This window comes from Oryzias latipes, chromosome 1 (assembly GCF_002234675.1).
Source record: "Oryzias latipes chromosome 1, ASM223467v1".
NCBI classification, from domain to species: Eukaryota; Metazoa; Chordata; class Actinopteri; order Beloniformes; family Adrianichthyidae; genus Oryzias; species Oryzias latipes.
The window spans coordinates 36682088-36695961 of record NC_019859.2 but is presented as its reverse complement, the minus strand read 5'-3'; the positions used below and the strand labels follow the sequence as shown (position 1 = coordinate 36695961).

At 42.3% G+C, this 13874-nt stretch overlaps 1 protein-coding gene across 1 annotated transcript in view; it reads right to left on the bottom strand.

Moving 5' to 3' along the window:
- smc3 (structural maintenance of chromosomes 3) overlaps nucleotides 1-13874 on the bottom strand; it is a 32045-nt gene that overhangs the window by 16999 nt on the left and 1172 nt on the right. Inside the window, exons 5-21 of the mRNA XM_004066330.4 lie at nucleotides 13792-13863; nucleotides 12414-12493; nucleotides 12241-12319; nucleotides 11938-12055; nucleotides 11586-11761; nucleotides 11320-11400; nucleotides 9195-9359; nucleotides 8692-8813; nucleotides 8251-8464; nucleotides 7994-8097; nucleotides 6720-6819; nucleotides 5782-5942; nucleotides 4406-4547; nucleotides 3577-3727; nucleotides 2993-3145; nucleotides 663-814; nucleotides 402-560 (exon numbers count right to left, since the gene is read on the bottom strand). Of these exons, the coding sequence (XP_004066378.1) occupies nucleotides 402-560; nucleotides 663-814; nucleotides 2993-3145; nucleotides 3577-3727; nucleotides 4406-4547; nucleotides 5782-5942; nucleotides 6720-6819; nucleotides 7994-8097; nucleotides 8251-8464; nucleotides 8692-8813; nucleotides 9195-9359; nucleotides 11320-11400; nucleotides 11586-11761; nucleotides 11938-12055; nucleotides 12241-12319; nucleotides 12414-12493; nucleotides 13792-13863 (2229 nt within the window). The remainder of the gene's footprint in view (nucleotides 1-401; nucleotides 561-662; nucleotides 815-2992; nucleotides 3146-3576; nucleotides 3728-4405; nucleotides 4548-5781; nucleotides 5943-6719; nucleotides 6820-7993; nucleotides 8098-8250; nucleotides 8465-8691; nucleotides 8814-9194; nucleotides 9360-11319; nucleotides 11401-11585; nucleotides 11762-11937; nucleotides 12056-12240; nucleotides 12320-12413; nucleotides 12494-13791; nucleotides 13864-13874) is intronic.

The following is a 13874-nucleotide window of genomic DNA, read 5'->3' as shown; positions in this document are numbered from 1 at the left end:
CGGCCTCATTATATCTGATGCTCATAAGTCAATATTAGTGCACCTGTTAGCGAGACAGTATTTTACGGAGGGAAAGAGTCTGGAGTGCGAACCCAGTAGGCTGAGGTAACTTTCTCGGTGGATTCAGTTTGAACAAAGTGCAACATAAAACAGAACAATTTGAACAGCCAGTTTAGAGCTTTTAAAGGACTTGTTGAGACCCCACTGGAACCCTGGAGACCATGTCTGCCGCTCACAGACTGGGCTACTATATCACAGAGCGCTGCGGTCTAAATCCCCAAAACTGCAGGCTCTCCATCATCGCCAAACACGACGGTTGTTCCTGAAAAAGTCTGGTGGTCATTTTTCTCAAGACCTTCAATGAACGTAAGACACAGACGTGGACGGTTGCATCTGCAGACCTGTTGTAACTGTCGAATCTCATCGTTCAGGTCGTCTACACGCCTCTGGTCCTCAAGACTGAGCTGAGAGAGGAGATCTGTACCCAGTTCAGCCTTCAAGGACTCCCTGGTGGACTCCATGGCATGAAGGCTGGCCTCCAGACTTTGGAGACTGCGTTGCTGCAGAAGGACAGGAATGATGAGTAGCACGAACATGACAAAACAAAGCAACAATGTGCATGTTGACCAAAAGTTTCACTAAGAATAAATGAAGGAAACAACCTTGGGCATAAATGTCTTCTCTGACTGCTGCCTCTTCTCCTTCAGCATCTTCATTTCAGACAGAATACTGTCTCTGGATGCCTTAAACTTCCTCTGCTGGGTCTCGATCTGCTGCATCTGATTCATCAGCTGGTCAATCTCGTTGTTGATGCGTGGAGCAACGGTTAAGGAGAACGACGGATGTGACTGTACCAGCTCCCCCTTAATGCGCCTCCATGGTTCTAATGGCTTACTGGTTTTTCCAGCCTCTACGTCATGTGAAGCAGACAGCTCCTCAAACACGTCCCTGAAGTCTTTCTCCACATCACTCCTACAAATAAAACCATCTCCACAGAGGAAAAATAATGACCAAAACAAACACTAACAACACAAATGTGACAAGCAGCAAAAACACAGAAGGCCTCCTTTTGTCCTCCTTGTTTTTCTAATTAAATGTTAATGAAACCAGCAGACCAGAAGCAACTTCTGTAAAGCAATTATGACCAAATAAATCCCATCTAAGAAGAGTCACGATGCAAAATAACAACAAATAAAAACATGTGATTTCAATCATCTCCAGTCATTCACAGTAACAATGCTTACAACTGTTATGGATAGAGTCAAACCTGATTAGCTGAAAATAGGGAGGATAGTCTCAATCGCCCGTTTATCAACAGGACAGCTGAGTCCTGTGAGCAAGAGGGCTGAATGTTCTGTCAGACTCAACATGACTAGAAAAGACCTTCTATCACTACGTCCTGATTGACATACAGAAAACCAGGTTGAACGGTTTCTTTCCTCTGACGCTCAGTTAAAGAGAAAACCCCACCACACATGCAGAAACCCAAATGAAACCCTCTCTGATCCCCTTGTTTTTTCCTTCAGGAGCTGTCCTGAAATGAGTCATGGTTCTGGCAGATATGGCCCAGGACACACTAATCCTTCTTGACCTGCTTAAGCCTTCTTCCTGCTGGCTTGGAGGCAGCGACATAACTCCAGTGGATGTAATCCCTGTTCAAAATAAAGCTTCCGCTGAGAGAAATCACCCCAGTGATGACGCTCTGCCTTCTATACTCATGAGCTTCCATGGAAGATACCGCCACACGCCACAAACGCAAACGCTGGGACAACTTTCCTTTTCTGCAAATTCCATTTCTCTAACCTGGAGCTAAAGACTTTATATTTTACTAATAGGACTTGTCATCCAAAACCTAAAACACAGAGCAAGTTTTTTGTTGTTGTTAAAAACAGCCTAAATTTTACAGCCAAATATGCAAATGTGACTGTTTGGTGGTCTGTATGCAACAATATAAAACCCAACTGCAGAGTACGACCTTCACAGCAGTTTTCCTCAGTGCATTAAGTGTGTACTTCTCTGTGTGTCGTTTGCCATCGCTCTTTTAGCTCCAACAGCCACATAAACAGACGCCCCCCTCCCCTCAAGAAATTACCAAATCACTAATTGCCCCACCCCAGGGACCAGAGCAGCAGAACTAGTGCTAGCTGCTAGCTCATGCTGAGAACAATGGAGATATTGATGGAGTGGAGACAAATGTTTGAAGCAAATGGTAAATGGCATATGCTTATAAAGCACTTTCTACCTTCTTTCGAAGGCCCAAAGCACTTTACAGTCACAGTCCCATTCACCCATGCACACACACATTCACACACTGAAGACGTGCCCCCGGCACACACATCTGCAGGGTGGAGTTTGCTGTCAAACACAATGAAAGAGGTGTCTGCAGCTTTGCTACACGTCCAACATGAGCAGCATCTCCAGCGTCACCATCCAGTTGTGCCGCAGCGTTAAAGCGGGAGAACCGAGCTGGAAACACGAGCCAAAGAACGGCGGTCTATCACGGAGGCCTCCTAGCAACACAGAGTGCAACTGTTTTCTTCATTATACCTTTGTTTGGTAAGTACTGAAGTACCAGGTACTTCTATACTGAAGTACAAGTATTGATGTTTACAGTAAGTACAAATGTTCGGTGTAATGCTTTTCTACATATAGTCAGTGCTAAGAGTTATGCACAATTCTACCTCTTGACAAGTAAAAATGTTCATTTGTAAAAAAGGGAACATTTTTGGTTCTTTTGTACAGAAATGATTTGCTGCTCAGGAAAAACGTTGCTAAATCTATAAGAATTATTAGTGAATGCACAGAGCCCATTAGAAGTTAAAGAAGAGGTTTGTGAGTTAGCAGGAACTTCATTTAAAATGACTACACAGATGTTTGCCGGTCTGCCTGAAACAAACACTGACTGTAACTCAGAGCAGTGGACGTCACACCAGTGCAGGTGAATGCTCGTTAGGTGTGAACGGGCTTCGGACTGCCCTTTCATAAAGGATATGTTCGATGTTCCTGCGCAGGTTTTCATTCAGCTTGGCTTCCAGCTCAGTCAGCTCCTCCTCAGCCTTCCTCATGTCTTTCTGGAGCTCTAGGCGAGACTTTCTCGTATCGTAGTAGCCTCCAGTCAGAGCGCCACGGTGGCTGACCTGATCACCTAGAGGCAAATCACATTTGTAAAGAAGCAGAAGCGCCATAAAACCATCTTCAGATCACTTTTTCACATGACTGCTCGCCTCACACCAGAGTTTATCTGCTTTTAAAGCTCTTCTGAATCAGAAAATACATGTATTTTTCTGTCTGGCCTAAAACATGGACGTCTCAGATCCCTTGTAGGTGAATCAAGATGGTTTTCACATACAAATTGAAAACCGAGGGACTGTGAAGCCCACCAAAGAGCAGAGGTTAAAAAAGACAAGAGTTATAAAGATCAGCGGTTGGAAGGAAGAAAAAGAATGAAGCAAAAGCACGACCGTGCAGAATCACGATTGGCAAAACGGTTGAAAAAACGGTCTCTATCTCAAGACAAAACTGAAGCCTTTAGCATCCATTAATGTGTGAGAAGAATAAAGTGCACGGAAAGCTCACCCTCCAGAGTGATACAGTCCATGGTGAAAGCTCGGGCTAGCTGGGTGGAAACTTCCATGCTGCGACAAATTAGGGTCTTTCCAAACACATGCTTGAAGGCCTTGTCAAAGTTGGGGCTGTAGCGCAGCTTGCTGATCATGGGGATGGCATCCTTTAGGAACAGAAATGTTCAGATTAAAACACATTTATACCTTAAGGTCTAAAGGTAAGCAATGAATCGACCAAGTCCTACACAACATTATTATAGCATCCAACTAGAGGTGCAACCATTCATTTCAACGACGACTCGGTTCATATCGTAGTAATTTGAGGTGATGATACATTTCACAGTCGATTTGGCTTCATGCTGTCATTCTTGGATTTCTTCCAGATCATCAAGTTAAATGAAATCTGTGTCCAAACCAACAAGTAAACTAGAATGAATGTCAAATCCATTCACATGTTAGTTTCCTAAAGTTCACCACTGTTGTTTTTCCACATCCAAAGAATCCAAAGGGAACATTCTTAGAACATTCTAGACACTGGATGGTCACATGACTTTATTCACAGTCTGTCTACACATTGGACTGGAATGATGGTCAGTTTTTGCTGACATCACACGTGTGCTGATGGCTGTGAGGCACATAGCTTTTAGTAAAAAAATCTACCGTCCCTCAATCCAGATGGTATTTTCCAGATTAGATTTGATTAACAACTTGCCTCATACAGATCGATCTGGTTGGATAAATCGATTCACTGATTGATCCTAACAACCCTAGTTCCAACACAGCAGTCAGTTATCCCCACTTCCAGGTAAAGTCCAAATGAAGCTTTGCTGAAGGGTTCTTACATTGGTTTCTGGGTAGGCCGTGTCCCTGACATCCAGCTTGCTCAGTGGAAGGAACGTGACTTCTCCAGGCAAGTTCATTTTGTTGAACTCCATCAGTATTTTGGTGCTGACTTCATCTGTTTCTACGATGTGGTAAAACAACCTGAAATGCATGAGATCTCTTTTTTATTTATAGTTGTCACTATATGTAAAGAGATATCTGAAACAACAACAAAAATAAAAATGACCGTCTATCTAATCCAGCTGTACAGTAGTAGATAAAAAGGTCATAACCCTTACAGTTTACCACATATAGTCTTCCCTCAGTATATCGCGCTTCACCTTTTTATTTTACAGCACCTGGTATGTTCTGCATCCTGATTGGCTGCTGACCTCGTCTGTGCCATATCTCCTGTACAGAATGGGTTCAGTTTGCCAAATCTACATAAACCCTCATCGCAATCAGATCTTTGTTTCCATTCTATAATACTGGGCTTATTTTCCTATGAAGGTTTGAACTTTGAGAGAAAAGCGGGAAAATGCTCAGGTCTGTCTGAGAAAAGTGTAGAAAGTGTGTAGTGAGGAGTTTTACAGCCTTAAACACCTAGAATCCATGGTGACATTAGTGTAACATCAGAAAGTCTTCTGTGGTCCACTTGGTCTACATCCAACAGAATTTTCCTTTAAGGGGAAATGGTTCTATATCCCCATCAGGGTTTATTTCTAGAATGTAACCCTCGCGATGAATGAGGGAACACTGCACTGGCATTACACAGAGGAGCAAATTAACGTGAATTCGGTAAATTCATTTAGACAAAGATGTCAAGACCTCCACTTTTGTGTACATCCGATGTACCATGAAGTCCCAAAGCAACCAAACGAATACCAAAAACGGCGGTTTCCCTAAATCTAAACACCACAGACAGACAAAAATGCAAACAAGGACACAGATTGAACAAAGCAGCCTTCAATTCAACAAGCTGCTATTTCGTTGAGAAGCCATCTGCCGAACGATTGCTCATGGGTTCAAATTCTAGTCAGAGTGCCTTTGGGCAGAACACTTGGACCCACATTGCCCTCAACAGTAAGAGACATGTAAGCTGATATCCATCGAAACACCAACTATGTGTTTACTGTAAATGTTTAAATCCCCTCTGAAATGCCCCACAAATCTTAATATTTCCATTGTAGATTATTTACATCCCCACTGAGGTTTAAGATTCAGTTTAGATAAGGTGAGAAAGCAAATTGCCAGTTTATGGTCCTCCAAAACACTCTTTGTTTAGCTTGACTAAAGTGGAACACAAAGTTTGGTGGTTAGCTGCTTTTAAAATACTTCTGCAGAGTTAAATTACAGCCAACGCAACAAGTACAGCCGAATAAAAAGAAATGATCACCTTGTTCCAGCAGTCACCTCCACACAAGTGTAGAAAGCAGGCTCACACTCAAAGTTATTCATGACAATGCCATGGTAACCATTGATGACATGCTGGTTGATGCCCTTCCTCCGAAAGTGTTCCAGGACTTTATTGATGCTGTCAATGCCGTTCAGAATGGCCTGCGTGGGGAAAACATAATAATAAGGTCTTCTTTGAAACCAACCCGTGACCCCGAAAGGGATTCAGCAGCTTAAGAAAATGGATGGATCCAAAACCAAAGCATATGACGCCTAAAACTCAAGTTGAAAATGACTCAATCTTTTCCTTTTACTGCCTGCACTCCATGATTTTGTTCTGTGTAAACTGCATGTGTGCGCCAAAGTAGTTGATTTATGGGAGGCCTTTTCCTCAACAGACAATGTAAGCAACTGTTGCTGTCAACATTGTGGAACCGTAAAATGAAGCATTTGCTGCAAATCTAAAAGATGGGGTTAGGTAGATCAAAGAGAGCAGAAAAAGCCTGATGAGCCGGGCTAACGACACAAAAAACGACGGTAAAACGTTTCACTTCAGAGGACATTATCCAGAGATGACATTCGATTGATGTATACACTCGGAAGAGTGGTCTAGATGAGGCAGGGAGGGTGAGTCATATATAAATTTAGCCAGCTATCACAAGGAGGGGGCCATATGAATGATATGCCTGCCCTGACAGCCCAGTGACTCACAAAATGGGTCTTTTGTGTGATCATAAAGTGGACTCACTTACAAAGTGAGGCTCTTTGCTTAGAATTTATCCTCTTTGGTCCAGTCTCACTCTCAAAGTACTGCAGAAACTAGGTCCAAAGCTGAACTGACATGAGCAAACACAGCGATGATGTCCCTGCAGAGCTGTTGACCACACCTTTACCTTATTCTAAGTCAATAATTATGCAGTGGAGCGTGGCGACACAGACCTTGCCAGTGGCGGCTCGGAGGAGCTGCTGCTTCTTCTCCAGATCCTCCCGTTTGGCTGCCAGGGCCTGCTGCTCCGCATTCTCTTCACGCCACAGGTAGCTGGACAGACACGAGCGCGCACACACGGTTACATCAGGTCACTAAAAAGACCAAAGACGCACGGCAGCCATGACACTAACAAAATATCCCCATCTAAAAACACAGGCAAGAAAGGATTTGATCAGAATTCTGTCCAAAATGAATCATGCATGGAAGCTAAAGAGAGGAGGGGAGATGCTACCCTCTTCTATTAAAACTGCATAGAATCTCACACTGAGGTCAGTACAGACATTTATGGTTAACAATATATAAACCAGAGTTGAAGATGCAACTCAGCTTTCTAGTTTTTAAGGTATTGAAATGAATATCCATCTTTAAACTAGAAGGAGCTGCATTTCCAGAAGAAAAAGCAGGTTTGAATGCTGTATTGCTGAATGAAAATGAAACTTAAAAGGAAAATAATTGGAGAAAAAAAATAAAGAAAGAATGATCAAAGTTGACCATAAATAAAGTGAAAACAGCACAATAACAAAATAGATATTTCTGTGAAAAATGCCAGAATCGGGAATCGAACCAGCGAGCTTCTGCACCAAGGATTCCCCATTTATTTCAATGGAGGCAAAAATCCTGGAATATCTGGAAAAGTTTAGGGGTTTGAAGGAGCAAAAGTCATAGCTGGAAAAAGCTGAAAGAGTTGAACATTTGAAAAGTTGAATGGATAATATAGCTGAAATATTGTAGGAGGAGTTAAGCTACAAAAAGTGGAGGAAGTCACTAGAATAAAGAAAGAGAAACAGGAAAACATTTGGATGAATACTTTATAGCATTCAACCAATTACCAATGCATCCATTATTATGCTCTCACTGAAATCTAAATGGTCAAACAGTAACTAAACAAAAACACGGTGTGTATTTCTTTTTTAGAACTAAACACAAATGTGTGAAATCCATCTGAAATCAAAGGTAAATTTGCTCAAAAAATCCTTTAAATGTGTTTTTTCAGGACATTCCTTGATGCCATTTATTGATCAAAACTGCAAACAGACACCAAATGCCAGACCGATTGTTGCACTAAGCCTCAGTGTGACACACAACCAAACAGTTGGTAATAAACAGAACAACAGCCTCGTGGTGGGTTCTGAGCAATGTTCTGAAGAACAAAGAAGACGGGAGAGAAGGTCTCAGCCTCACTGAGACCAGCCGTTACAAAACACAATGTTAGAGGAAACCTTACTTTCTTTCACTCTGGAGTTCATCTTTCTTGTTTTTCACCTCGTAATACTTCTTGTCCAGCTCTTCAACACGAGTTTTAACCTCATTTAAATCTTGGTCAAGTTTCTAAAGACAGAATGAAAATGGGTTAAAATAATCCATTGACTGCAGGTGCAGGTAAGCATGAAAAAGCTGGCCTTTTGAATGACGCCCATTTTAGCCCTATTCCACAGTCATTAATCAAGCTCTGAACACTGGAGGAGTTTTCAAGAGTCTCACATTGTACTGCTCCAGGTTCTTCTCTTTGTTAGCCTCTGTGTCCTCCAGGTCTTTGTGGATGGCTGCGATCTGCCTCTTTTTATCGTTGATGGCCTGGTCCAGAGACTTCAGCTCTTTCTTGATCCACTTGTCTCTCTCCTCCTTGGAGGTGAACTGACTGCCACGGCCCTGCTTGGCATACAGGTCGGTCCTCTCCTGCGTGGCCTGGGCGAGTCTGGGCAGGAAGTTCGTTACAGTTTAGGAAGGCATCAACCTTTTACCATTATGAAACAGAAACCTTGTGAATTTCACAGGAGCATTTGCCACTTTAAAACCCATAAATAGAATGAACAACAGAGAACTCTTCACTTGTTTGACTCAATTCTTCAAAACTAAAAGGCCTTTGAACCAGTTTGATCTGCTTGGGGTGTCCCTCTGGATGAGCGGCTGACCCATCTTTACCTGGAAATGCCCCGCTCCTCTTTCTCCTTCACCATGTTGAATTTAGGTTCAGTCTCCTGCAGCTCCTTTTGCTTCTCTTCGATTTTTTCCAGAAGCTTCTGACGCTCCTTCAGCAGGCGTTTCTGAACGGGAAAGAGCAATTTAGAGAACTTATCACTGAGTGTCATGGACTGAAGCTACTGTGCTGTGTGGCTGAGGCGTGTGGGGCCAGAGTCCTGGGGAGGGAACAAAGTAAAAACAAGTTGCACTTTCTTTTTGTTGGTTTTCTTCAACAGTTTGCTAAAGTTTGTGTGGAAAAAACAAAATGTCTCAGTAAAATGTAGCTCTTCAGCAAGTGTCTGAGTATAGTACATACATACATACATACATATATACATATATACATATATATAGTGAATTCCAAGCCCAAGTGTGCATTCGCGCCTTGGGACAACCTGGAATGCTGGACAGTTTCTGCTCCAGCATCACGTGTGCAGTGTGACGCACTTGGGAAGCTTCCGTACCCTCTGTTCGCTGTTGCCTGCCAGCTCGTCCTGCAGGTCCTTGGCCTTCAGCTCCAGCTTGGTCCTCTGCTTGATCTGCTCCTGGCGCTCTGCCGACAGTTGCTCTCGCTCCTCCTTCATGGCAGAGATCTTGGACTTCAGCTCCCGCACAACACGCTCCGTTTCCTAGGTAAAAGAAATGAGGTGCTTTCTGAGGACCACTCAAGCAACACGCAGAACAGAAACAACTGCATTAACATTAATGTTCAAAATGCTTAAACTCTGTATATAAAGAAACATGACACAGTCTGTTCAAAGGTTCGGAACACCATTAAGTTTCCCGTTTGTATTTCTGTGTTGTGGCTTGTTGTACAAAGCAGATCCAGTTCCAAACAGAAATTGTGGACCAAACGGTTAGCTGAACAGAATACAGTCTTCCTGCTGAAGAAATGATGTTTCCTGCAAAATCCTGCATTAATGTGTGATACTTGCAGTTTTCTCTGCTCTTATTCTTCATTTGAAACCAGCTCTGTGGGGTTTGTGGGGAAGCTATGTATCTTTACCATCTTGTTCTTCAGGCATCGGGCAGTTCTGGCGCAGCTGGGATTTTTGTTTCTCTATCTTGTAGGATGAAGCCCTGGCTGAACAGCTAGATGCACACCAGAGTCATGTGTCTGCCACTGCAGAATGCTGGCGCAGCCATGTTTGTTTAGGGAGCCTCTCAAGCTGTAACTGCCCCCTGGACACAGCAAAACAGCCCCATGCAGCTGTACAGCTGTTCAGCTGCAGCGCCTAAAGGTTTGATGCCGCCGGCGTTCCAGCACTGCTTTAATGCAGACAGAAGAGGTTGAAGGGGATCAAACCTGTGTGGAAATGATGTCCAAGGCTTAGTCAACCTCTGTTGGACATTAACCATTTTAAATTGTTTGTCTATTTCCAGTTCCATAGAATGGGCTTTTCTTTGTATAACTGAAATGTTTAGTGTTTTCTTTTCTTTTTCTTTTTTTACTTCTGGCAATTCATGTGTTCATAATCTGACTACTATAGTTGGTATGTAAGAAATAAGCTAAACATCGTTAGATGTAAACATTTACATCTCTTCAAAATTCATCTGCAGAGGATATTTTCCATTTGGACATAAACAAATTAACAAAATAAACTTGTGAAAATGTTTTTCTTCTAATCATGAATTTGTATGCACTTTGAAAAAAGATTTATTAGTGAAACACAACTGTAGTCTAAAATGTATTTGCATGAACAACAAACCCAAACCAACACAGACTGAAGGTGCAGCACTGACAGCTGTACAGTTTGTTTGTAAAGGGTCTGTTCATGCTATTCTAAAGCTTTTTACAGCAAACATTATCCGTGTTTATGATCATATATTAACTTTGGCACACAAAAGAACGTATGTTTCTAATTCGATATTATTTTCCTGAGCTTTTTAAAAACCCGGAGGTAAGACGACTCGATCTCTGAGGCTCCGCCTTTCTCTCCTTGTGGGTGCCGCCTATTTCATGACATCATCCTAAAGTCGGCTTTGGCAGCACGTCTACGTTTCTCCCACAAAAACAAACAACATCTAAACTTTTGCAAAGATGGACGTTCATATTGTTCATAGAAAATAAAAGCGTTCAGCTCATCACTGAGAAAGTGGGCGTGTCTGTTGGGGCGGGGCTGGCAGTGCAGACTCTTCCTGGAAGGGGGCGGTTCCTCACTTTGTGATGTCACAATGAGAGAACCCACTAGTTTTTGTGGATTGGGAGGGGCTGGTGCCCAGAGGGCAGCTATTTTTTTATTTTCTTCTCCGCATTTGACCCACCCCCTTGGGGAGCGGTGAGCTGCAGCTGAACTGCGCTCGGGAGGCAGTAGCATTAAGGGTCTTGCCTAAGGACCCTCACTGGGTGATGTTCGCCATTGATATGGTAATTGCCCCCAGTACCATTGCTCATTCCCCTCCGGGAATCGAACCCTGGTTTCCTGCATGGTAGCTTCCCACCTTACCAACCAAGCTACATTCAGAAATGTGTGAATGGATCAAAATACCACTTTGGATTGTTTTTAGTGAGGAATGAACATTAACAACACTTAAAAGGTCAAAAAATTAGATTTTGCACGATATCGGCCCTTTAATGTTTTTAAATACCTCCACTTTGTCTCTAGCATCTTGCTGGGCATCCCGCAGTTGTCTGGATTTGTCTCCACAGGTCTCTCTCTTGCTGGACAACTGGAAAAAACACAATGGAAAGTATAGAGGATGTACCAAAAACACCCTAAATAAAACTAATCTACATATCTAAACTTTGTGTTGTCTGTCATGTGTGGAACACTCCGGTTTTGAGGAGGAAACTGCTTTTTGTCTCCTGATCCTAACCGCCTTTCACCAGGTTTTGTGTGTTCTGTTCTGGTTACCTCGTCCAGTTTGGCGCGGGTTTCATTCAGCTCCTGGTTGTAAATGGTGTACTCCAGAGCTCTCCTCATCTTGTCCCACTTCTGGTACTGGGCCAGCTCTTCCTTCTCATCTTCCAGAGTGTGAAGACGCTCCTCGATGTACTTCAACAACTCATTGATCTTTTCTCGCTTGCCCTCTGGAAAACACACAATGGTTTTTTTAAGACAGAACTTTTTCTACAGTGTGACACTAAAGAAGTAGAAACTGTAGAAAATTAGCCAATGTAGAAAAATGAATGTGCAAACTAAAGTGAATTCTAGCATGTTTAATGGATTTATTAGGTCTTGATGAACTGCATTACGAAGCTTTCACCTGTTTCCTTCATGAGAGAAATGCTCTCCTCCTTTCGTTCATCATACACCCGTGTTCCCGCCACTTCTCTCAGGAGCTTCAGCCGCTGGGAGTCAGGTGCTGTGGCCATCTGATTAATCTTTATGAAATAAAGATAAAGATGGAAATGTAACATTTTTGAAAACGACAAAGGCTTCAAATGAAACTAAAAGGCCATCTACCCTAATATGGCAGAGAGTTCCTGAAAGGGTTGGTGAGCAGGAAACGTCATGGGGGAGTATTTTGGATTGAAGAACTGTGAAGTTGCTATTACATCTTTCTCACCTTTCCCTGTTTGACGATGTAGTATGGGTTACTGCGAGAGAAACCGGCGCTTTCCAGAAGGTTCATGACGTCGTTCTTACTGCAACAACAGCATGTGGAAGACGTTTAATCCTACATTTGTCATTCTCTGTGATAACAGGGACAGAAGCAGTCACAGCTCAGCAAGAACTCACGTCACCATCTTCTTGTCCAAGAAATATTGGTCCTTCTTTGCACCAATGACACGACGAAGAGAGACTTCCTCTTTGTCAATCTGAAAGGACAAAATTCTCACTTGGTCTGTGATCAACAAAGCTATAATTCAGCTTTAATGTTTGTGAATCCCTTTCATGTTAGGAGCAGTACAACAATATGTAAGTGGCAGAACCGATTCTGAAAGTTGTTCCACTAAAAAATGAAAGATCAGCGATGATCATCATTAACAAGATATAAAGACAAATAAATAAGACCATTAAGGGGCCACAGGTGGAGGCAGGTTGCCAGTATTTTAAAGTTTCTATATATTGTTCTAATAAGTAATCTGAGTAATAACGAGAGCTTCTTAAAGACCCACTGCGATGAAAATGGTGTTTTTAGAATGTTCTTGTGGTATATTTCTGATGACGGGGACATTCATAAAGAAAATTAGGACTAAAACTGCATTTCTGAGTCTTTTATTCTCATCGTTGTGAATCCGGGGAGCAGACGAAGAAATGCAGTTGTAAAAGGATTGTATTTGTGACGTAGAAAATACGCTGGGCGGGGCCACAAACTCCCTGCTCTGAGCAATGGGGAAGGTAGGGAAGGGGGGGTGCTCCACCCAAACAGTCCCACCCACAATTTAGAGGTGAATTTCTAATGAACTCCTGCCGCTCTGCAGAAACTATGACGTACAAAACAACAGAGGTTTTTTGCCTAAAGAATGCATCATCATAATAAAAAGACCACGAGAACGCTTTGAAAACAGATCAGATGATGATCAGAGTGGGACTTTACAGACGTAACAGGCCTGTGAGCTGTTAAATAATGCAAACCTGGAAAAGCAAAGTTACTTCCCAAAGTACTGAGGTTAACTTTAGTTATTGATCAAATACTTATTTTCTGCTCCATTGTACAAATAAAATCTGTAAAAATTAAACAATGTGGTTTCCTGGATTATTTATTCTGTCTCACACAGTTAAACTGCGTCTATGACGAATGATACAGATCCAAAGTCTATTTTTATGTGGGACAGCTTGCAGAATCTGTGACTGACAAATACTTTGGTGCTGCTTTTAAATATTTCTATGGTTACTCACTGCAGGTGTCACAAACACTAAAATACATCAATCATATATTTGGATCAACAGGTAACATTCTACTTTCTTTAGGTCTGTATGTCTACATTTAGAAAAAATGTTGGTGACTGAAGGCAGACCTGCACCAAACTCTGAACAGCCCATAAAAACAAATCTTTTTTTTCTTTGAAAACCAGCTTTTAAAGCAAAAACTGATCGACTGGAATGTTAAAAGTTCCAAAGTTTAAAAATACAAAATGTAAACGAAATAGAACGGATGAAAAGGCTTTCCTACCGGCAGCCGGTTATCAGAGTTGTCAAAAATAATTTCCACAAAAGCTGATATGACGCGTGGACCAGTTCCTTCCTGCAACGGGG